The sequence below is a fragment of the Lynx rufus genome, unplaced genomic scaffold, assembly GCF_022079265.1.
Source record: "Lynx rufus isolate CCGP_SWC_20201006 ecotype Redwood Valley unplaced genomic scaffold, mLynRuf1.p SCAF_4, whole genome shotgun sequence".
Classification (NCBI taxonomy): Eukaryota; Metazoa; Chordata; class Mammalia; order Carnivora; family Felidae; genus Lynx; species Lynx rufus.
Window position 1 is genome coordinate 22,514,337 of NW_025814856.1, and position 24,478 is coordinate 22,538,814.

The following is a 24,478-nucleotide window of genomic DNA, read 5'->3' on the forward strand; positions in this document are numbered from 1 at the left end:
CCTCACGGGCCCTTTCACATTCATTTACAGAGAGAAATCAGGTAACAGTTGTAGTTAATTAGTACAGGGTATTAAATATTTAGTCCATCTTGATTTAACTTGGAGAACACATGCATGTTGTTGGAGTATGGAAAATGATAAAGGGAAGTTAAATTTAATTTTTAATCAAAGATAAACTTAAAGGCAGTATAATAATTTTAGCACTGACTCTCCTTTCCCGACAGCCAGTGCAGCAATTGCCTCCAGTCGCCTGAGCTGTCAAGATAAAGGAAGATGATGTCGATTTAATTTCATCACTGAACACATTTCCCAAGTTCAAACAGCTGGGATTTATGCAATCTGCATAGAGTACAAAGAACCCGATGATTTTTATCATAGCAGTGACATAAAAAACCACCTTCTTGATGTTTCAGAGTTTGGATTTTGAGTTTGGATATGAGTGTGTTTGGGGGAACTGCCTTAAGGAGATGTATCATTCACGGGCATTTCTTTCAAGAGAGGACTCGTGTCTAACAAAACTACTCTCTGAAAGAAAATCTTCCTCCAAGAGGCAGGGCCTACTCGGTAACGAGCAGCCTTGTGTTGAATCAAGTCTGACTTTGCCGTAGACTGATACCCAAACTCCTGCGTGCTAAAGACAATAAGTCATTCTCATGACTTGTCATAACCCAACCCAAATTACCTTCCTAAAGTGAGATTAAGTTAAGTCAGGACATGCATATCAGGAAGAAACCCCTCAGAACTGATGGGGCCCATGATTGGACTTCCCTCCGGGGCCCAGCACAGAGTAAAACATCTTCGGAGTGAAATCAGTTCCTGGGAAAGCTCTCAGGACTTCTGTAACTTACCCAGAAGCAGGCTTCTGGGGCACGAGAATATTATAAAAGGGCAAAGATAGGGGGAAAGATAGAAAGTCTTATAAGAATAGAAAGATTTAAAAGAGTAACTTTAAGGCCTGTGTCCCTCTAGGTGTTCTGGTGAGGGGGTTTATCTTGGCCTATGAAACCTATCACTACTCCAGTGGTTTCATTTGGGGAATGCTTGAAGCATCTTTGTAGATTTGTACAAAAAAAAAAAAGGTGACTCCCAAAAACCATCTTACTTTGCTACATTGGCTTCCAGTTGCCAGTTGTCATAAAATGGTTTCTGACGGCAATAATCCTTTGAAAATCGCCTGTTATTGGGGATAATAGCTGGTTGTCAGAGCATTAACCACCCTCGACTTCACTTTGGGCTATTACATAACAAAAGAATGAACTGATGGTGAGTCTGCCAGGTGTATTAAATTATATCATGCATTATAGAAGTTCCATGATGGAGATTAGCATCCAGAAAAGACTATCAGAGATTGCCAAACTCATTATCTGCTGAGGCAGGAGGCTGGCCTCAGGCCTGAGGATGCAAGGCTGTAGTTGTCTGTAACTATTAAGCCACTAGCTCAGGTCCATCCTTGCCCTAGCATGGAGACAGAGAAGTATCACACCAGTGTTTTCTCTGTTCTTCCGCCTCTAAAGAGAATCAAATTATGCTGTATTGATCATAGTTAGGTATAAAGCTGCACTGAAATGGATTTGTTCATTTTCTGATTTCTTAATGACAGACCTACGTCTTTGGGATCCTCCCAGCACTTTTGGGGAGTCTACATTTTGTTCTCTAGCTTACCTTAGACAATAAATGTGGATGGTGGACTTCAGAGGGTATGGCCTCCGAGAGGATCTGCCACAATGTTGCAGGTACCCACACTCATGCTTAGTGTTGATATGTCACATTGAGCTGAAGACATCTTTCAGGTCAGATGTTTTCCAAAGGGGAGAAGCATGAAATGAAACGACGATTTAATACCCATGGAAATCAGATTTCTGCTGCAAACACACAGACAAAGCATGACTTCTTGTGTGTTCTCGACAGGTCTGAGTGATCCTTCACACGGGTCTTGGCCTAGTCCATTTTTGATGACCTGGCGAATGGTGCTGCTTCTAATTTTCAGTAGAACATCCTTGTAAGACCTGTTTAATCATGTCCATAATCCTTAAGCAATAATCTGAATTTTCCTACCTGGATCTTTTCTGCATGGAGTTGGGTATTGGATCAATATTGCACCTCTCCTACCTTGCCCAGACCCTGACACTCAGTAGGTGCTCTGGAAATATCAGCTGAATGGAATTGAGTGGAAATTTCTTACCGCCTCTTTCTAAAAAATATTTTCTTATTACAAAAGTGTTTCATGTTCACTGTAGAAAATTAAAAAACAACAGATAGCAAGCAAGAAAGAAGTATCATCTGCTCTCCAACCACCAGAGATTATAGCATTAGGCACCCTTTGCATATATCTTTCCATTATTTTTCTGTGAAAATATATTTTTATTTTTTTTATAGATTGGCTAAGACTGTACATGGCGTTTTGGAGCCTATTTTGTTCTTTTAGTGATGTCTTTCCAAGTCATTACGCGATCAACCTGACCATTATTTGTAATGGCTTTATGAAAGTTCATTGAATGAATGTACTATAATTTAATCCCCTTTCTGTGGGTACATTTAGGTGGTTGTAATTTTTCTCTAATATGAACAGCGCTTCAACATATATCCTTTATGTTAAATCGTTTCGCTGCATGATGGTTTCCTTGGGCAATGTGGAGAGTCAAACAAAGAAAATATCCATCAAGACTTTTGAAAAGACAGATTGCTTTGGTGGGTAGAAAGAAAGGCAAAATATCAGACATCTGAACTTGGTCTGAGCAATGAAGGGCAACAGCATCTTATGGACATCATCAATGGATAAATGTTTAGAAACTGTAGAATGTGGACTGTTATATTAATTCTATTTGTACATTTTAACAAAATGAAAAATTTCAACTTGGTGGGGAAAAAATTGTAGGTGATTTCCTATAAGTGGATTGCTGTGTTGGATATTACGTACATTTTAAATATTTGAAAGATATGGTCAAGTTATTGTCAGAAAGCTTATGCCCATTTATATTCCCACCAGCAGGAAGGCTATTTCCCAATACTCTCATTGTCATTAACAAAACATTTTCAATTCCATAGCAAAAAAAAAAAAAAAAAAAAAGGAAAGGAAAAAAACCAAAAACACCTCCCAAAAAACAGAAATACCCCCAAACTCTTAATTTGTATTTGTATTTTTCCTTTAAAGTGAGTTTAGTCATGTCCTGTGACCCATTATTTTGCTCTCATGTCAAAGTGTTGCAATTAAAGAAATGAACTTTGGAGTCCCATATGCCTTAAAAGGGTTTGATAGCTGCCACTTACCTACTGTGTGACAACACCCAGTACTCATCCCAACAGGTGCCCTCCTCAATGCCCATCACCCACTTTCCCCTCTCCCCCAGCCCCCATCAACCCTCAGATTGTTCTCAGTATTTAAGAATCTCTTATGGTTTGGCTCCCTCCCTCTCTGTAACTTTTTTTTCTCCCTTCTCCTCCCCCATGGTCTTTTGTTAAGTTTCTCAGGATCCACATATGAGTGAAAACATATGGTATCTGTCTTTCTCTGCCTGACTTATTTCACTCAGCATAATACCCTCCAGTTCCATCCATGTTGCTACAGATGGCAAGATTTCATTCTTTCTCATTGCCACATAGTATTCCATTGTATATATAAACCACAACTTCTTTATCCATTCGTCAGCTGATGGACATTTAGGCTGTTTCCATAATTTGGCTATTGTTGAAAGTGCTGCTATAAACATTGGGGTACAAGTGCCGCTATGCATCAGCATTCCTGTATCCCTTGGGTAAACTCCTAGAAGTGCTATTGCTGGGTCATAGGGTAGATCTGTTTTTAATTTTTTGAGGAACCTCCACACTGTTTTCCAGGGCGGCTGCACCAGTTTGCATTCCCACCAGCAGGGGCAAGAGGGTTCCTGTTTCTCCACATCCTCGCCAGCATCTATAGTATCCTGATTTGTTCATTTTAGCCACTCTGACTGGTGTGAGGTGGTATCTCGGTGTGGTTTTGATTTGTATTTCCTTGATGAGGAGTGACATTGAGCATCAGGGATGTCCACTCTCACCACTGTTGTTTAACATAATATTGGAAGTCCTAGCATCAGCAATCAGACAACAAAATGAAATCAAAGGCATCAGAATTGGCAAAGATGAAGTCAAACTTTCACTTTTTGGAGATGACATGATATTCTATATGGAAAACCCAACAGACTCCACCAAAAGTCTGCTAGAACTGATACATGAATTCAGCAAAGTTGCAGGGTACAAAATTAATGTACAGAAATCGGTTGCACTTTTATACACCAATAATGAAGCAACAGAAAGAGAAATAAAGAAACTGATCCCATTCACAATTGCACCAAGAATCATAAAATACCTAGGAATAAACCTAACCAAAGGTGTAAAAGATCTGTATGCTGAAAACTATAGAAAGCTTATGAAGGAAATTGAAGAATATACAAAGAAATGGAAAAACATTCCATGCTCATGGATTGGAATAATAAATATTGTTAAAATGCCAATACTACCCAAAGCAATCTACACATTCAATGCAATCCCAACCAAAATTGCACCAGTATTCTTCTCAAAGCTAGAATAAGGAATCCTAAAATTTGTATGGAACCACAAAAGACCCCAAATTTGCTCATCTGTTAAATGAGAATAATGATAGTGCCCACCTCATTGCAATCCTGCCATGTATGATATGTGACAATGGGCGGGTGCTCAACATAATTTTAATGCTGTAGTCGTAGTCTATTTCTCTTACCATGTTCCTACTGCAGACATTATGATGGATTATCCCTACTTAGCCTGTGCTTATACCTTATAATTTCTTGCAATAACCGCATTAATTCATTTATTTGAAAGTTATTTGGGGGCATCTGCTATAGGTCAGGTTCTAGATTAGGAGTTAAACAATAGTGAACAAAACTGACATTGTATCTCCATCATGAAGCTTACACTTCAGTGTGTGTGTGTGTGTGTGTGTGTGTGTGTGAAGTAGAACATAGCCAAATGGCAAATAAAATAACTGTAAATAGCACTGAATGCTGTGCAGAAAAGCAATAGGGGCTGAGGCCAAGCATAAAATGGAGACTTATTTTAGATGACAAGAGGAGGGAGGGACTTTGGGACATGGGGAGTTTTATGATAAGACCAAAAGGATAGAAAGGAAACAGCAATGCTAAAATGTTTTAGTGTTGAGAGGGGAGCATGTGCAAAGGGTCTATGGCATGAAAAAGACTTGAGGTGTTGGGGGAATTGGAAAACGGTTAATGTGGGAGGAAGGGCATGGCTGGGAATTTGGCAATAGTGAGGGGCAACCTGAGGTGGGATTGTGGAACAAGGCAGAGGCCAGAGCATGGGTCAGGGGTGGCTTTTGATTCTTATTATATATGAAAGCAATGCCCCTGCAGAACTTCTAGCAAAGGAGGCACATTTTCTGATTTTTACTGCAGGAAGCTTTCTCTGGGACTGGATAGCAATGGAAAAGCTCAGGTAAGAGGCCTGGCTGTTTATCCAAATGAGAGGTGTTGGTAGCCTGGACTAAGTATTGGCAGAGGAGATGAAAATCACAAGAATGGTATTTAGCAAGAAACTTCCAAAGAAATTATTTATTTCCCCATTCCATGTCATTAATTAGGATCATTTTTAACACTGAAGTCATTAGAAGTCACCCAGCGCTCTGAAAGAGAGGGGTTTCCAGGCTGCAGCAGATGCTGTGGACCCTTCCTCCCATGCAGCCTCATATCCTCAAGCTTACTCCTCCAGGAAAAGCCCTCATCTCCTGGAAGGTGGTGTTTAAGATGGAAAACTGGAGAACTTTGTGCTCATATTAGAGCCAGCAGCTTTGGGGCGCCTGGGTGGCGCAGTCGGTTAAGCGTCCGACTTCAGCCAGGTCACGATCTTGCGGTCCGTGAGTTCGAGCCCCGCGTCGGGCTCTGGGCTGATGGCTCAGAGCCTGGAGCCTGTTTCCGATTCTGTGTCTCCCTCTCTCTCTGCCCCTCCCCCGTTCATGCTCTGTCTCTCTCTGTCCCAAAAATAAATAAATAAACGTTGAAAAAAAAAAAATTTAGAGCCAGCAGCTTTGACCAATCTTGAGGCTCGCCAGTGGGAGAAACATATTTTGGAAAAACAGCTCAGTTCCAGGATACAGTATCTATCTTTCTCTTCCCTCAATCCTCATGAAAAATCCTGACCCCAGAAAAACAACAAACCAACAAATAAATAAAGCCATAATGGTGAGGAAAGAAAATAGGTTCTAGCTCTCAGGAATACCAACTTTGCGTTTATGTATTTTTTTTCTTTAAAAAAAATTTTTTTTTTAATGTTTATTTATTTTTGAGAAAGACAGACTATGGCAGGGGAGGGGCAGAAAGAGAGGGAGACACAGAATCTGAAGCAGGCTCCAGGTACCAAGCTGTCGGCACAGAGCCCGACACGGGGCTCAAACTTACAGACCGTGAGATCATGACCTGAGCCGAAGTTGGCTGCTTAACCAGCTGAGCCACCCAGGTGCCCCATAGTTTATGTATTTTCTTCTATTAAAACCCATTGCTCTTCTTGGCTTGCATTTCACTGATCTGTCTGCTGCCTCCCAGGCTATCTTTCCCCACCATCCCGTGCATTCCATGTGGGTTCTACTGGGTTTGTAGCTTCTCTCCACTGCAAGAATTCTCCTGCAGGACAGAGATGATCTGTCGCCCTGCATGACCTCCCCTTCCTCAGTGTTTTTTGGTCACCACGCCTTTTTCACCAACTTACTGGCATGACTGATACTACTTAATTTCCTGTTGTTTTCTCTTACATGTAAAATGTGGTGGGGAAAATGTGAGAAATGCTGGAGGGTTCATTTCCAGGAGCAAAGAGCTGAGGGGAAGATCAGGAAGGATTCTTTTGACCTAAACTATCCCTCCAAAGGGACACAAAGCTAAGAGAAGAAATACAGGAACTTTACAGTTAAAAGTTTTTAACAAAATTTAACCCTCTTTCCTGATAAGAGCATTGAACAAATATATGACCAGAACATAATAAAAGTAGGGCCAAACAAAACACTTAATCTCTGTTGAAGATGAGGACAGCCAACACCAGTGAGGAAACCTGGATAACTTTAAGGCTTACGGTCTGTAAGATGACAATTCTTAGGATAAATACAACTCTAACTGATTGAAGGCAAGAAACAAATTTTCTTCTGGGGTTTCTCAGAAAGAAGATATGTTTCCCCCCAGTTGCCCCCTGGAACTTTCTCTCACTTTCCTGCCTCATCCACCTACGGTACTCGTTGATGTCAAAACAGTGGCTCTTGATAGTACGGTCTTCAGCTGGGCGCATGCTCCCGTAGTGGATGTTCAGGGTCATGGGAACACTGGAATCCCTGGAGGGGGCAGAGGTCGGGGTACTGATAATGAGCATGTATCCATTGCCGAAACCCCACAGGTGATTCTGATAAGTCCTTCCCTCCCAACCCTGAGCCATGTTCCTACCTGTCTGCCTCTTGGAGAGTCACAGGTAAAATGAAATGAATGCTGTCCTCAACAATATCCTTGCAGTTGTCTGATGAGTCCTTGACTTTTCTTTTTGACAGTAAGCCCCAGAAGGTGGCAGGTGATTTGACAGCAGAAACTGCTATTTTAGACTAATTCTTAGTGACAGGGAGGATTGGTGGGGAAGATAGAAGTGACAAGAACCGTGCTAGCTTAGAGTTCACAACAGCTGTTGGTTTTAATAAGTTTGAGAATGATTTGGGCAGAATTCCAAACCCCTAAATCCTCGACCTATAACCTGCACTGTGCTGATTCACTAGGGTGGTCTGTGGAGGGACTGCTTTATCCAAACGCATGCTGCTTCTTACTGAGTGGCGAGGGGGTGGGGACGGGCTTTGGCCCACATCCCACACAAGGGCTGCATTTGTGCCCAAGGCCGTGTGAGTCTTGGTCCTGTACCCTCATCTGGGTAGTGAACACAAACTCGGGGGGGGGGTACCATTAAGGGAAAAGGAGCTTTTCACTAAGGTCCAGACTGACAGGCCAACTCACGCCTTCAGGCTTCACACCTTTGGGCCTTTTCCTACATGTTTTCTCTTTAGGGTCCAGGCAAGATGCCCCATTGGAGACCTCCTCTTAGAAAGGACCCCCCACACACTCTTTAGTAGCACAAACCCTGCCCTCACCCTACCATTTAACAGCAATCCTGCCATATGGGTATTCTGTTAACCATAGTGCCTTGCAGGTAAGGAAAATGAGACTCAGAAAGATCACATAACTCCCCCAGGTTGCCTGGCTCACTTGGGGAAGACCCAGCTGCTAAAACTGGGTGTGTCCAGTTCTCAACCCTGTCTTGTATCCACTGTATTCTGCTCACCTGTCCACCCAGTCATTCCTGTTTTCCATGAAATCTTGCTGCCTGTTCAAACTGTGCCAAGGGGCGGGAGGAAGAAGGGACTTGCACTGAAAGTTGCTTGGAAGAACAAGTGTCCCATCATCGCTGTAAAGTGTTGTCTTTTCCCTGCTAGGTTATCCTTGAAGCAGGCCGTTATTTAAAATACAATTGACTTCTGGGGCGCCTGGGTGGCGCAGTCGGTTAAGCGTCCGACTTCAGCCAGGTCACGATCTCGCGGTCCGTGAGTTCGAGCCCCGCGTCAGGCTCTGGGCTGATGGCTCAGAGCCTGGAGCCTGTTTCCGATTCTGTGTCTCCCTCTCTCTCTGCCCCTCCCCCGTTCATGCTCTGTCTCTCTCTGTCCCAAAAATAAATAAACGTTGAAAAAAAAAATTTTTAAATACAATTGACTTCAGTCTACAGCTTGTATGCCTTCCATCTAGAATCAAGGGGCAGCACCTAGGAAGAAATATGCTATAAAACTGATGATCCACCCATGTGAGGCCTCAACTAAGACACCATTTTCTGGCTCCTGAAGATGAGATGGCAGTAACAAAGACGGGAACTTTTCCGTCCTCCATTTCTTGCTATTTATCACCGAACTGCAGTGTGAAAAGAAATCAAGGGAACTTTTTGTAGGGGAAAGTGAAATTTCCAGCTGATTGATAGCATATCAATTTGGAAAAATAGGAAAGCATTTAAAACGAAGTTGGTAGTGAAGGAAAGAGCTCTAACTCTGATAAATTCATGAGCATCCCATGCCGACTTATTTTGACTTACAAAATTTGTGAAAAGAAATGGAGAGAAAGTGAATGACTGGTATTCATTGAGAATCTACCACATCCCGGGCATTGAGCTGGGTGTAGTGGCTTCATTCTGCTCCCACATTTGCATTTCTGTTTGGAGGACGAAATCGATGTAATTCAAGGAAATAAGTCATTAAGATACCTACAAAACGTACCAGGTATCATGAAGGAGACACATGGGATGAGAGGGAGTTAGCCATAGAAAGTGAAGGAATAAAGAACATTCTAGGCAGTGGGACAGGACCCTAAAGATAGGGTCTTTAGACAAAGACCCTAAAGATAGGGTCTTTAGACAAAGACCCTAAAGCCAAAAAAGAGTTTTTCATGTCTCTGGGTCTTCCAGGACATCGTAGCTGTGATCAGGAGTTGGGAAAATATTCCAAGTGCAATGGGAAGACATCGGAAGGCTCTAAGCTAGGGAGGGACATGATTCCAAGATGTTTCACAAGTGTAAGTATGAGCATCCCCATTTGTAGAACAATTAGTTTCCCTTTTACGTAGGTAGACCTTCTGACCTGTTCCGCTGAATTTAACAGCTTTACACACATGAGTTTGTGTTTTTGTTCATGGTGTTGAATCTGTGAGCCTTCTTGGAAGAAAGGGCATACCTGTAAACAAATAACTGTTACCACTTGATCTCCACTTGATCCACTTGATCTCTGTAGGCCCTGTGGTGGCCAGCAATCTCAATCTTGGTGATGAATTTGTTTCAAGAGCCCTCATATCAGCAGAAAAAGATTTTTATGTATTACCAGTCAACACGTTTGGATGCTAGCTTCATGTCAACCATTACACTGGATTCTCTGGATTTAAAAATGAATGACGGGGGTCCTATCTGTCTGTCCATTCCATCCCTGTTCCTTTAGGTGTGGTCATTCAAAGGCTCCATGTTGTAATGTGCAAATTCAAGGTCTGTAGTTGTCCCTATTCTGTCTCAGGGCTCCTGGTGTGTCCACTTTGCTCCTACATATTGAGGACTCATTCCCAATGTGAAGTCTGGATCTGGTCATGGATGGCTAATATCTGGGACTCACCAAATCATTGGATAATGGACATATAAATGAACAAATGAACTTCTCTCTCAGTTTGGCAAGCACTTAAGAGCCCATTATTATTGTCCAAAGAATACAATTTGTTTTTGAGGAATTTAGAGTACAGAATACAAGAAGTCTATAAAACAGAGGTTCTTAACCTGGGATCCAGAGATTCCTAGGGAATCTGGGTCTTTGGTGAGGAGGTGCCCCAAATCTCATAAATCTTATCTGAAATTGTGAATGTACAGCTTTGGGCTTTTTTTTTTTTTTTTTTTTTTTTTTTTGGTAGGGGGAAGGTCCATAGCCTTTGCCAATGTCTTAATTGATCTTATGACTCTGCAGAGGTTAACAGAAGTTGTCATTGCTGTACCTCTAGTGTTAGGGACTTCAATCCCATCATCCTTGGTAATGACAAATATCAGTGATGGCTGCTCAAAACCCTCCCCTAGGAAGAATCTCTTATTCACCCACAACCATCAATTTCCTCTTTAACCAGACCTCTGGGCAGGGTGGGGGGGGGGGTGTCTATGGATAAGAGAGTTGGCTTTCCTCAACTCACTTTGTTTCGTTTTACTGCAGCAAATTGTATGAAATACACATGGCTGCAACTCTGACAGATTCACTGCCTCTGACCTGTCCTTGCATCCATTATCCCATTCCCCATTGATCACAGGGAGTGGGGCAGGTGATCCACATGTTGCCCACACATAAGGAAAGTACAGTCTGAGGGTTTAATTTGCTCAATGCCACCAAGCCAGTAAGTGTGGAGCTGGGCGCACCTGGAGCCCAGGTCTCCTGATTCCCAGATTTTTTGAGGGTACTTAGTATTTATTTGAATCAGATATGGTAAGGTGCACAGGCATAGAAGTGGCTGGTGTGAAGGAAGAAGTTTATTATACTTGTTGTCCTCTAGAAGCAAGAGGCACACCATACCACATGGAGCTTCACCAAGGGAAACACCGAGGCAAGGCGAGTGTGAAGAGAGAGAGAGAGAGAGAGAGAGAGAGAGAGAGAGAGAGAGAGGAGCTAGAGGGCTGAAGCCTTTTTGTGGTTTCATGTAAGAAAGAGGCAAAGCAGGGTAAGCAGGGTTGGGATTGGATAATTTCAGTGGACTTTGGGGCATAAGAACTGTCCCTAGTTGTCTGGTAGCAGCCATGGAGTGGTTAGGACAGGTGGAGAATGGTCCAGAGTGTGAACATCTGATAAAAAGAGGAGGTCGGATTGGTTTATTTGCATTCAGAGGTGCACCTGCAGGCAAGTTATTTGCTACCTCCAGGAATTAGCTAGCCCGGGGAGGGGTAGTTCCTCCAAGGCAGCAACGCCCCAGAGCATCAAAAGTACAGAACATAAAAAGACAGTTTATACACTGGCTTTGCCTCCTGAATGAAGTCCATGGGGCTGGATAGTCTAATGAATTGTGTCACCCACCTTTGAGGATGTTTGTAGCTTGACTACTTGTTGTTCTGTGATTAGTGTGTCATCGCACCTGTGCTCTGCTGTGCTAACTCAGCTCAGCCTCTGGGCGACTCAGACACACCTTCTCCACCTTGAAAAAACACATGCCCATAAAACCAGACTTGCATCCTCCTTCTCAGAAGATTCCCAAACTGCACTTTTTCTGAATTGTGGTATTTCAGTACCACACATGAGGTATCAGGCACTGTGCTTGAGAGGAAAGAGATTATACAGACTCTTACAGCATCCCCCAAATGACAGTCCATTTATCATAATGATCTATGATACTCATTTGTTGAAATTTTATTACTTTTGTAATTTAATTGAATTTGTCCCCTCATATTGCTGCTCAGGACAGTGTTACCTTATGCGCCTCTCTCAGCCTTTGGAGAAGGATGTTTCTCCTTTTATTATGAGCATGATGGCTTCTCGATTAAAGCGACCTGCTCAGTATAACTGTGTCCATTGGCATCAGCCTTCTCCAGGGCTGCCTCTACTCTTGCAGTGCTTCCGTGAAGACAATATTGGCAGTCATTTATGAAGCATTTGGGGAATAATCAAGCTCCAGCCCTCATCTTCTGCTTAGAGGTTAAAGATTTTATTCAGAGGTGCTTCTCTGCACCATAATTCATAGGAATGAGCAAATAAGAGAAGCTGGTTAGGAATATATCTTGTGAAGATACAGAGCAAGAACATACTCAGTAATAGTAAGTTGACTTTAAGACATAAAGACATCAGGAGTCTTCTTTCTAAAGTTGAAGTCATATACTATTTTTGAGAAATCCTGAAGGTATTTTAGGGAATAATTGAGTTGGGCAGTGAGTCTGAAGGGGCATGAGCAGGTGCAAAGACATAAAAGTAAGTGCACATATTCATTTGCAGAGGCTGCCACTTAGTTGAATTAAAATTTGGAGCCCATGGATGTGGGCCCCCAGAGGTACTTGATGATTCTTTTAGCAAATGTCATTTATACATATAATCCATGTAGATTGCATGTTTTTTTAACGTGAAATTTATTGTCACATTGGTTTCTATACAACACCCAGTGCTCATCCCAACAGGTGCCCTCTTCAATGCCCATCACCCACCCTCCCACCCTCCATCAACCTTCAGTTTATTCTCAATTTTTAAGAGTCTCTTATGGTTTGGCTCCCTCCCTCTCTTTTTTTTTTTTTTTCCTTCCCCGCCCCCATGGTCTTCTGTTAAGTTTCTCAGGATCCATGTTTTATAAGTTTTTTATAAGTACTAGATTTGTAGTTAAATGTTATTTTAAAATAAAACATAGTCTTTTTAAAAAATAAATGTGAAGACTATGTATTTGGAGGTTTCTAAATGTGCTGCCCTCAGCTCTTTCCTCTGTACATGGGAGCAAGAATGGGGTTATTGTAATTCTGAGGAGCAATGCTTTGGGTATAAAGACTCAGCTCTCGCTACAGACATGTGGGCACAGATCTGCCCTTTCTTGGGAAAAAAGGAACTGCATATGGCTGGTCCTGTTTGCCCAGTCTGGTTGGTGTCTGATGTTCCTGCCTTGTTGGATTGACACAAACTTAAAAAAAAATGTCTTCTTGATCCATCTCCTCTATCTTTTTTAAACCACATACAGATTATAAACTAGAAGTTTAGCCTCAATCCTTAGCAATGTATGGAAATACCTTTGTTGGAAATGGCTCCACTGATTTATTAATTCCTGCTTCCACTTCCCTTTGCTCAAGGCTCATCTTCTCTGTGTTATTTTAAAACATTGGCAATAAATAAATAAATAAATAAATAAATAAATAAATAAATAAAGTTGGCATCAGTCTACCTATGTCAAACCTACCACGGGTGCTGTTTTAAAAATGTAGATCTGTGGCTTACTTAATTTGAATCTCTGGAGGGTGGGTCTTGGGGTAAGATGTGATCCAAGGCCCCTGGTGATCTTGATGTTTGGTGAAGTCTAAGAACTCTCCCTACCCTGGCCAGAGCCACTGTCATCTCTCACCTGGACCACTTTGGTGGCCTCCTACTTTTGTGTCTCTGCTCTACCCTGTCTCCCTATGGCTGTGGTTCTCAAACTTGGTTGCACATTGGAACCAAGAGAGATTAAAAGACTCTCTGCTCCAGAGGGTTTTATTTAATTGTGCTTGGATGGGACCTGGGTCTTCAGACTTGTAAGAACATCACAGGAAAATCAATTGAGCAGCCAAGTTGAGCCTGACTTCTCATGGCTTATTCCCCATTCTCTACACTATAAACACACTTACCCTTTTACAAGATTATATGTGGCTCATATCAGGCTCCGACTCAGTCCCTTCTGTGGTTCTGTTCTCTAACAGTGGTTGCAAGGGCCCTGTTGTCTGTCCAAGTTCATTCTCTACAACCTCTGCTAATTGACTCCACTCCATTTCCACTGGTGCCTTCAAAGTCCCAGTGGCTGGGACTTTCTGTTCCCTTCTGTTCCCTTCACCTGGAGCATTCTTCCTCAATAGCCATGTGTCTTGTTCTGCCTCTCCCACCCCATTTTGTCCAGATCCCTGATGACATGTCACATTATCGGGGGGGGGGGGTTGTTTCCCTTCCTCTCTTGTAGCTTTCATCACTCTCCATTGCCTTACTGTGCTTTATTTTCTTCATAAGCATTTAATCCAACAAATAAATGTTAGATATGAATTTGCCATTAATTATCTGTTTTACTTTCATGAAAACGTAAACTCCCTAAAGACAGTTTGTTTTAACGGTTTATCCATTTTATCCCCAACACCAGGAAAAGTCCCTGGTACATAGTAGGTGCTCAGAAGTTACTTGTGACAGATGGAGGATGACCTGTTACGCTCAGACTGTTTCAAAAGCATGGTCATTGACAATGTCCCATTCATTACCAAAGGGACTTGTGGGGGAGTTGGCGGCCGCCTGTTTTCTGGCTGTAAAACGTGTCCACGATAGGTGTACTGGCAGACACTCTTCGTCCCCTATTTTGATGGCTATAGAAAGAAGAGATTTGGTTCATTATTATTATAAACTCAAACTACCTATATTCACCATGAGAGGAATGGTGCCTCTCACATTTTCTGGTGGGAATTGCATCTACATGAGTAAGCATGATTTGTTTTTTGGAAAAACTGGATTGAGATTTTTGTTTGTTTCACTTGGGAAATTTTATACTAAGCAGATTAAATTAAGTGACTTTGAACTTAGAAATGTCCACATTCTAAATTTTATTAAGCTTAATTGGGTTTATGGAATACTTAAAGACCATACAAACTTAAATGGGAGATCAAAATGAACTAATAGGTTGATGCAGACTTTCCCCCGCTGCCTTTGTGCTGCATTAATGAGAGTGGTGCCTTCATGCCTGCAAATGATGAACACAAAGGCCTGGCTTTCTGAGGAGCCTCAGTGTGTCCTTCCTGCTGTGGTCTGAACTGTGTGGTGCCTCTGTCCCTCGATATTCTGTGCTGTGAACCTGGCTTTCAAGACCACCTCTGATCTGAAAAGTAGTTGGCCTCAAGGCAGACTTGTGAACATTTCTTTAAAGGTGCTTCTTGGGGAAGAAATCTCTAATTGTTGGAAATAATATCTATCAGATTACAGAATCTGCTAATGATGGAAATGAGCGATTTGATTGTGTTATTTCTCCAGCTTTTGCATTCAGTTAATTGAGCGGTGGACTATGGCAGCCCCCCATGGAAAATGCGGGGCTGGGTCTTAATGGCCACATTTCATCTCTTGTGTTGAATTTTCAGTGCTACATTGATTCTTCCTAGGTCCTTGTAGAATGGTTCAAGAAGTTGCCATCTGATTACTTTCTGCTCATTTAGAATGATCTTCAATTATTAAAGCAATACTTGTTCATTTGTAAAAACGTTCAAATGATAGAGACATTTGTGAAATAAAAAGTATAAGTCCCCTTTAAGAAAAATAGGATTCTGTGCTATACCATATCCTACAACTTGCCGTTGCTCCCCTCACCAGTTTATACCGGATGTCTTTCTACATGAGTACATATCTACAGGGTATTCGGCTCTGTGAATGGACTGTAATTTTTTTTTTTTTTTTAGCCATTCAGCTATCAAGAGACACTTAAGCTCTAACAGTTATTGACTATTACAAATAATGAAGGTGAACATTCTTGTAGCTTTACCATTTTTGTGTATTGGTGAAAATGTATAAAATGAAATTACAAGGCTTTATGAAGACGTTCAACTCTATAGTTTTTCCATATGCCTATCACTTCCTGTCATCTTTGATACCTGCTCAGCTCCTACGGGTATTTTGTTGTTGTTGTTGTTATCTTGGCTATAAGATAAATGCCTAGAGATAGAATTACTGGGCCTGAAAAAATTACAAATAAAAAATGCTATGGATATTGTTAAATTGCTCTCCAAAATGTTTATTTTGGAGTAAAAATCCCTTCTCTTTTGTTGCCAGTTGAAAGGCATCATTGTGAGAAATCCAGGGTGTGGACCTAGTATTGTTTGATGATGTTTATTTTATAGGCAGAGATGTGACAAGTCCTTTCCATGCTGTTTCTACTCAGATAAGGAGGCCAGTCCCCCAGGGAGTCAAGGGCGCCACATAAATGGAAATATTGAACATGATTCTGATCCTCTTTCATAAACAGTAAAATAAAATACAAACTAACAAAATAAATATGATGCCTATAAATCCTTTAGCATGTACCTGACCCAGGGCCCCGTTCCCAGGGCCAGGTAGGGGTCACAGCAGTGGTATAGGAGCCATGGTGGGGGTGTGGGGGCTGCAATGCTGGATTCCATTATTGTGGTTATTGTTAGCACAGTTCTTTGAGCAGTCATGTCTGGCCTGAAGTTTGGCACGATCCTGCTGGTTTTCCAAATGGGTTGCCATCTTTTTAAGTGAGGGATTATAGAAGTCTTGCTAGTGGTTCACAGCCTTGTGCTGGAGCTTTAACCATGCTGCTGAGAGAGAACTCAGTTTATCCTGAGGTTCTTAATCTGCATGGCAGAGGAGATTTGGTGCATGCGAACATACGGGCTGCTCTGTGCCACATCTTTTCCTATTTGCCTGCAAAGATAGACCCCTAGCTTCATTTACTAAGAGCTATCTTTTAAGCTTTCTGCTTCATTAAAAGCCAGTGGGTATGCAAGTTTTTATCAATCTAGGGTTTTCCCTTAAAACAGCTTAAATTTGAAATGAAAGGTGAGGACTTATTAAAAAAAAAAAAAAAAAAAGCATGGGTCTGGGACTCAAAACACTGTATTCCAGTGCTGGCTCCTCTGGGTGCTGGCTCTGGGCCATGGGGCTGGTTGGGGTTTTCTATGTGGACAGACCCAGCATCTTGAAGAGATTGAGAGGAGGCCCCAGTGTTATCCCAAGGCAGGACTAGATGAATTTTTTTAAGTTTATTTGTTTATTTTTGAGAGAGAGAGAGAGTATAAGCAGAGGAGGGACAGAAAGAGAGAGAGAGAGAGAGAGAGAGGGAGAGAGACTCTCAAGCAGACTCCACACGGTCAGCGCAGAGCCTGACATGGGGCTTGAACTCAGATGACCCAGGACTAGATGAAATTAAGCAAATCATTTTAATTAACTGGACCTCAGCTACCGCCTACATCAGACATCTTCAGCTAAATGCCCACAGTGGCCAGGCAGGAAAAGTGAACAAGAAAGTGACTTTGTGTAGGGCTTGGTCAGTGATAATCACTTTTGGCCACGTGAAACTGACTCTTCTCTTTTTTCCTCCAAGAGAAGCCAGAATCTCCCAATTTAAGTAATAATAATAATAATAATAATAATAATAATAAGTGACATATCCTTTCTCTCTCAATGTGACTCCATTGGGAATAGTGTGGGAGAGAGTGAGGGGAATGAAGAGAGGCAAATCTCTCTCTGCCTGCTCACGCACTCAGGAAGCACCCTTGGAGGAGTTGTGATGGATGAAATGACTGCCTTCGTGCACATAAGTGAGGACAGGCTGAGGTTATGTAATGATAACGTGTGTTTAAACATTTCTTTAGGAGCATCTGGGTGGCTCAGTCCGTTAAGCATCTGACTCTTGATTTCAGCTCAGGTCATGATCTTGCAGTTTGAGCTTGAGCCCCACATTGGGCTCTGCACTGACAGCACAGAGCCTGCTTTGGGATTTTCTTTCTTCCTCTCTCTCTCTCTCTCTCTCTCTCTGCCCCTCCCCTTCCCTCTCTTTCCAAATAAATACATAAAAACTTAAATACACACACACACACATCTCTTTAAACTAGCTTTCAAGCTATAGTGCCCAGAGAAGAGGATATTTATAATTAAAACAAAATCTAGAGCGCCTGACTGGCTCAGTCGGTAGAGTACATGACTCTTGGTCTTGGGGTTGTGAGTTCAAACCTCATGTTGGTCATGGAGCCTACTTAGAAAGATAATAATTAAATAAATAAAAGAAAGCACAATCTGCATTTTTTTTCACTCAGCTGGGAGCATTCTTGTATTTTTACCCATTCATGTATTGAGCTGTGCTCCATCAGGACATAGCCGGGAGAAAGAGGCACACCTCTTCCTTCCCTGCATCAGGTGGACAGGCTAGTGGGAATCAACCTCACAGACGTAACCACACAAGATACTAGTTATCTACACTATAATAAAGGTACTGAAGGGGCAATAGGGGTGCCTGAGCCAGTTTCAGCGGGCTGGGGGGACACCAGCTGGTAAATCCTCTCATACCACATATCCAGTGTCTTCATCCGATAGTATGTCTTCATTAACTGAGCCACAAAGAGGTAGCCACAGCACCATCCTTGGCCCGCCAGAAGACTTTTGTTTGGACTGTGTAGTCTTCAGCCATGTACCATTTTAAATTTGAATTCAAGAGTTGTATCCCTTTTAGTTCCTCTTCTTCCATCTTACCCTCAAGTACTACTTTGGGGGATGGATTGCACTCTATTTCAGAGAATTCTAGCCTCATGGGAGAGAGTTGAGAAAGCAGTAGAAAATGAGAGAGACAGGGTTTTACATGTGTTTTCTACTCTTTGGGAACCAAATGCTTAAGAAGGCAAGAAAGAGTCCCCATTGGTCTCCTGGCTACAGGCTGTGCCTCTGGTCCCACTTAATTACCTCCTAAAATCACACCAGACACCACAGATGGTAAGACTCTCTGCAGCCTGTCCTCACCATTGGGGGAGAGGGATGTTGAGGGTCTTTTGGTGGCGTTTATATTCCCAGGAAGAGCATACCCTGCATTTCCTGTGTGGATGAGGAAAATGGTTGCGGATTTGGTCCAGACCTGGACGATCCTTGTCCATATGTTTGTAGCAAACCCAGACCCGTGCTGTTGCCATTTCCCATTTCAAGTTGCTCTCCTCTGTCGTGTGTTGCACACCGAAAAACAACCACCACCAGTGCCATATGGTTTAAAAGATCAAAGGCCTGAGTTTTGAATATATTTCTAGCTGACTGTACTTCAAATGTCTTAAATATGTTCCTACAGATGGGAAGCCTGGGGCATTAAAGAGGTAAAGCACATGTGTGTGTGCCACGCATGTGATCTGGGGCAGCAGAGTGAAAGGTGAACACCACTGATGCCTGTGTTCCTCTTCCTCTCAGGTCCGCATCTTCACCTACCTCATTGGACGGGAGGCTGCTTTTGCAGACAATCTCAAGTGGATGGCTTGTGCCAACAAAGGTAGGTTCCCCCCGTGTGCTTGGCTCTGAGTAACTTCCCCTCGGATGTGCCAAAATTGGGGTAGTCCTGAGCAAGTAGAAAGTTCTAAGAGAAGACTATGAGTACTAAGACAACATTTGGGTGTTTCTAGATGAGTTTTGATAACTTATAATAGCATCTCTGGAAATACATTTACAAATTTCGAGGACATTGTCATGTGGAATGGTTAACCCTCTACATTCTGCCGCTTAGTTGCTGGGTGACCTTGGGATGATTACGATGGCATAGCACTTTACTGATAACCAGATACCCATGTGTTCACTCCACCTTCCTAGTCCCCTTGCAGTTAGCTGGGGCCTCAAGACAGGTTCAGTAGGCCGTGAGCAAAACCAACCTGCATCATCCCTAGGCTAAAGCGCGTTAGAGCTAGCATGATAGTGTCCATACAATGTTCTCCTGCCCTTGTGAACTCTGAAACTCCATGCTCTGGATGGAATAGTCATGAGATGACTTCATCAGCCTGGTTTCCTGAGTGACCACTAGGGACGGAGGCCTTTCTACTCCCCCTGCCCCTGGCTGTGTTCCGGCCCATGCTGCCAGTATAATCAATAACCCTTTGTGTTAAGCTACTGAGATTTTCAGTTTGATATGTTCCCATAGCATAACTTAGCCTACTTAACTAATTGAATTAGTTTTTAACCTGCCTCAATGTTCTAATCTCCAAAATCAGGATGTGGATAATAGTTCTTCCTTTGATTCCTATTAAATGTAAGGATTAATGAAATGGTGTATATTAGGTACCTGGTTCAATGCTGAGGCATGGTAAATGCTCAGTAATTGTTGCCTTTTTGATATTCCGAGGTTTATTATTTAATAATCTCCTGTTGTGTGTCAGAAACAATGCTTTGGGGAAGACAGAAAGAGGGAGGTAACTGGCCCACTAGTCAGTAAAGGGCTTTTTTTCATGCTACACACAACCAAAAAGGCAAAACAGAGGAGGCAAATAGCTGGTCAAGTCCAACCCCTGGAGTCTTAACCCAGACTCCTTGAGTTCAAATCTAGCCTCCACCATCCACCACCCATGGACAAGTTACCAGACCTATCTGGGTCTGAGTTGTGTCACCTACAGAGCAGGGGTAATGATGACATGTGCCTGACACTGTTGTGAGCCTGAAATGGGGTTCTGCAGGTAAAACTGGTAGTGCAGTGCCTCACAAATGCATGTCCTGTATTATTTCCTGGTGCCATTTTGATCTGTAGGCATGTCTTATTTCCTCTCGGAGGCTACATGTTCTATGAGAACAGGCTTTTACTCTGATTTCATCATGAGCACTTGGGGAGAGCCCAGACTCCTATCTCACTCAGAGCGAGTGCTCCTTTAACGTTTGAAAAATGAGTAAATTGGCTATACACACTTACAAAGGAAGGCATGTCCTATCACATAGTAAACTAGTCTTGATAGATTTAGGTGGTCTTTTTTAATATTGTCTCTTAAGCCATGCTTTATTAAAAAAAAAAAAGTTCCAATGTTTGTACGTTAGTGGAGGAAGGAGGACTCCATGAAGAGTTTGCACACCCCAGCTCTTAAGACAAAGTTATTTTGGTTGCAAGCAGCTGAAGTTGCTCTCTGAAATTAAAAAGAGGAGTGTTTTGGAGAGGAAAAGGAGTGACTCAGAGCCCAGAGCGGGAAGAGAAGCTCATGTTTCATGAGGGACCAGGAGGCTGGTTTCAGTTCCTTTCTTCCTTGGTTTCTTTCTGCACCCCATGACATTCTTCCTCTTTGTAGACAGACCACCCCCCTCTGCCCGCTGTGGTGTGTGCACATCTAGAAATGACCACACCATGCCGTGCACACTCCTCTGTCCACACAACACATTGTGGGCAAAACATGATATTCAAAAGAAGAGTTTGATCTTCTCCACTTGAGACTGGTCAGCATTCTAAATTCTGATTTCAAGTCCCTTCATTCCTCCAGAAAAGATTATGACCCCAAGCTTGGATCAGGTCTCCCCAAGCTGAATTGGGCATGGGTGGAGGTAATCCCATAGAGAAAAATATATGTGTTCTGCGGGGGCTTAGCACTGTGAATGGGCGGGTATGGGACGTGAGTGGTGAAAAGGTGCATGGACAACCAAATAAAGCTTTCTCGCCTTTCCCTTTGCTTGACATTGTCTTGAATTCTCTGCTTCTACTTGGAACAGTCTTTTAAGCCCATGTCAATCCCCTCATCTTAAAAGGAGAGAACAGCGTGGAAGGTTTTTAACATTTCCTTGAAGCACTAACATAACACATTTTACAATTAGTTTAGTTTAGTGGCTGGCTGGCCTCACTCAAAGGTATCAACAATTCTGATGGTCTCAGGATAATGCATCTGGCTTCACTTGGGGGCAAAGTATAGGAGAAACATAGGCAATGAAGATATGGGGGTTCAGTGGATCCCAGATTTCCTCTGAGTGAAGAGGCCATTCTTGAAATAAGTTTTGGAACTTTGTTGACATTTGAAAACCTTGAGCGAACTACACTTTTCCCATTTTTTCCTTTATTTTGTGGTCTTGAAAAGAAAGGGTTCCTTTCCATTTTCAAGTTCTTAAAAAATGTTGCTGTTATTCCTGCCACATTGGATTGTAGTTGTTCCCATCAGCTAGGATGCATTTAGTCATGGGTTCTTGTTTGTATCTGTCTGTGTCCAGCTGATGAAAATTACTCAAATTGAAGTCTTGTCTTAATCAACTAATATTACACCATAATTCAGTTTTAGCCATTGTTTATAAGAATCTTTGAGGCATCCTTTTGAAGACAATTTAGTCAACTCAGAGTATTCCAGGGCCTGGCTATAGAATATAGGCCTTTAGATTATAAGTTCTGAGTACAGCAACTTGGAAAACCCAAGGAGGTAACAGTAGCTGCCTTGCTGGCCGGGCCATCGGATTCCACAGTGATTCTCCTTCTCTTCCTGAACAAATCCAGTCATTTCCTTCCCTGCCAAAGCAAGTCTGTCTCAAGACGTCTGCCTTCCTCACTCTGCTTCTTTTCTAAAGGGCCTTGGGAATAAAATGTCATTGTTTGCCACCCTTCAAAGTAACAGTCGCCACCAAAATGTTAGCTTCCAGTCATCTGTGCCCATATAAACATTGGCTTCACGTTGCGTCAGTTATGGGGTTTCAGACCATGTAACATCGGTGAGCAAGTATTCTTCTCTGGTCATTAATTAAATCATTGTTTATAGTCTCAGATTGTTATAGTATGGAGACAGCATAACATTTTTCATCTCAAGTGACATGAGGTCCAGAGGGGGCCCCCCCTTACATATTTTCTCCCTGAGTCAGCCAAGTTCTTCAGTGGAATGGAGCATTAGCATTCGGGGACCAAAACAGACACAGGGGGAGCCCAGGGTTGCCCAAGGAGAAGTCTGCTGGCTGACTGGCCAAAGTGACTCAGGAGTCCTAGGGCCAGCACCTCTTCCCCGGGTCAGAAGTCAGGGACCCACTATCTGCACCAATAGAGTCTGGTAACCATGGAGACAGTTCTCAGTCAGTGCACCTCAGACACTGTCCCCTGGAAACGGATTCCTGGGGACATTCATGCCCCTTGCAGGGGTTCTCTGTCTTGTCCAATCTACTAGCAAAATCCAGAGAGGCCTGGATCTCATTGGTTTGTTTCATTTTATGCATAACTAGGTCCTATCTTGAGGGAACCAGCCCTAATGAGGCAAAGAGGCAAATCATTTTAAATGCATGAAAATAATCATTGCCACTGTAGGGTGGCTTGTGGAACTTAAAGCTCTGTATTCACACTATTGGAGGAACAAGTGAGCTGGGAAAACTGGAAAGAGGGGCCGACTAGCCCAGATACTCCATAAAGCCATGATGACCTTCTCTAATGTTCAGTGTGCCAAGATTTTAAATAAGCAATGCCTGATTCTCCTTCAGAAATCGTGGTGGAGGGAGTGTTTTCCAGCTGTGCAAATAAAGAAGGGGCTCTGTGTTTGGGTTCTCAACCCATCAGTCATCGTTAGGTCGAATGGAAATGCCCCATGAGTCTCTCTTGGTTGTCCCTCTGGTCAGCTTGTCCCTTTTTGATGGGTTAATGGTCATTTTCTCCTGATCTGAGAGAGAACTGGTGGCCTAAGACCTCCTCGAGCACTCAGACCCACAGTCTTTTTCCATCCCCAAATCCTTAATTTCGCCATGCCTTTCCAAGTGTCTTGTCCCCTAAAAGATAAATTTATGAGCCCAGAATGGTTGTAGGTGGGATTGAGGGGAAAATGAAAATTACAACTTTTTGCCATTTTGGAGCAGGTGGGAGAAGGCAAAAATGTCATTCAGATACATTTATGTAATTTTTTAAAATTTTATACCTGTTGACCAATATCTCCCAATTCCTCCAACCCCTTCCAACCCCTGGTAACCACTATTCTACTCTGCTTCTACAAGTTTGGCTTTTTTTAGACTCCACATATATTTCACGTATAAGTGATATCATATAGTATTAGTCTTTCTTTGTCTGACTTACTCACTTAGCATGGTACCCTCAAGGGCCATCCATGTTGTCTCAGTGGTAGGATTTCCTTCTTTCTCATGGCTGAATAATATTCCATTGTGCACATTCTATAAACATGAGGATTGGAGGGGAGAGGGTAATGGTGATGAAAAGGAAGACAGGGCTACTGTTGTTAAACCACAGCTAAGCACACCAAACTGCTTACTCAATGCCAGGTAGAATGCAGAGCACTTTGGTGTGTTATCTCTGACCTCGTAAAGCTTTGGGAGGTGCGTGAGCAGGAAGCAGATTTGGAGAGACTGGCACCTTGCTCTGGGTTAGCAACCAGCAGGTGGCCGAGCCAGGATCCAGGCCCAGCTGATCCAAAGCCCAAGCTTAACTCTTCACCAGGCTGTAGGGTTGCCTCTCTTTGGGGGGATGATAGTCCTGTTTCACAGAAGACTTGTGCTTGTTTCCCATCATATGGGAGAATCTAGAAAACAGAATTTAGAGTTTGAGGAAGGACTTTAACATGCCACAGCACATAAAGGCTAGACCAGGATTTATACTCAGCCTGTACGTCCCAGAAGTGATCCTGCCTCAGCCTGTGCAGGCGTGTGGTCCAGTTCCTGACATTTTACAAATGGGGACATTAAGGCTCTGAGAGGAGATGAGGTGGGAAGAGTTGGCTCAGCAGTAGAGCTGCAGACAAGCCAGCATTCCTAGCTCTACCGCATGATCCTTCAAATTAGTTTTTTCTA

The 24,478-nt window shown here is 42.7% G+C and overlaps 1 protein-coding gene across 1 annotated transcript in view; it reads left to right on the plus strand.

Annotated features, from left to right (window-relative positions):
* CACNA2D3 (calcium voltage-gated channel auxiliary subunit alpha2delta 3) overlaps positions 1–24,478 on the plus strand; it is an 857,341-nt gene that overhangs the window by 543,848 nt on the left and 289,015 nt on the right. Inside the window, exon 12 of the mRNA XM_047096680.1 lies at positions 19,181–19,259. Within this exon, the coding sequence (XP_046952636.1) occupies positions 19,181–19,259 (79 nt within the window). The remainder of the gene's footprint in view (positions 1–19,180; positions 19,260–24,478) is intronic.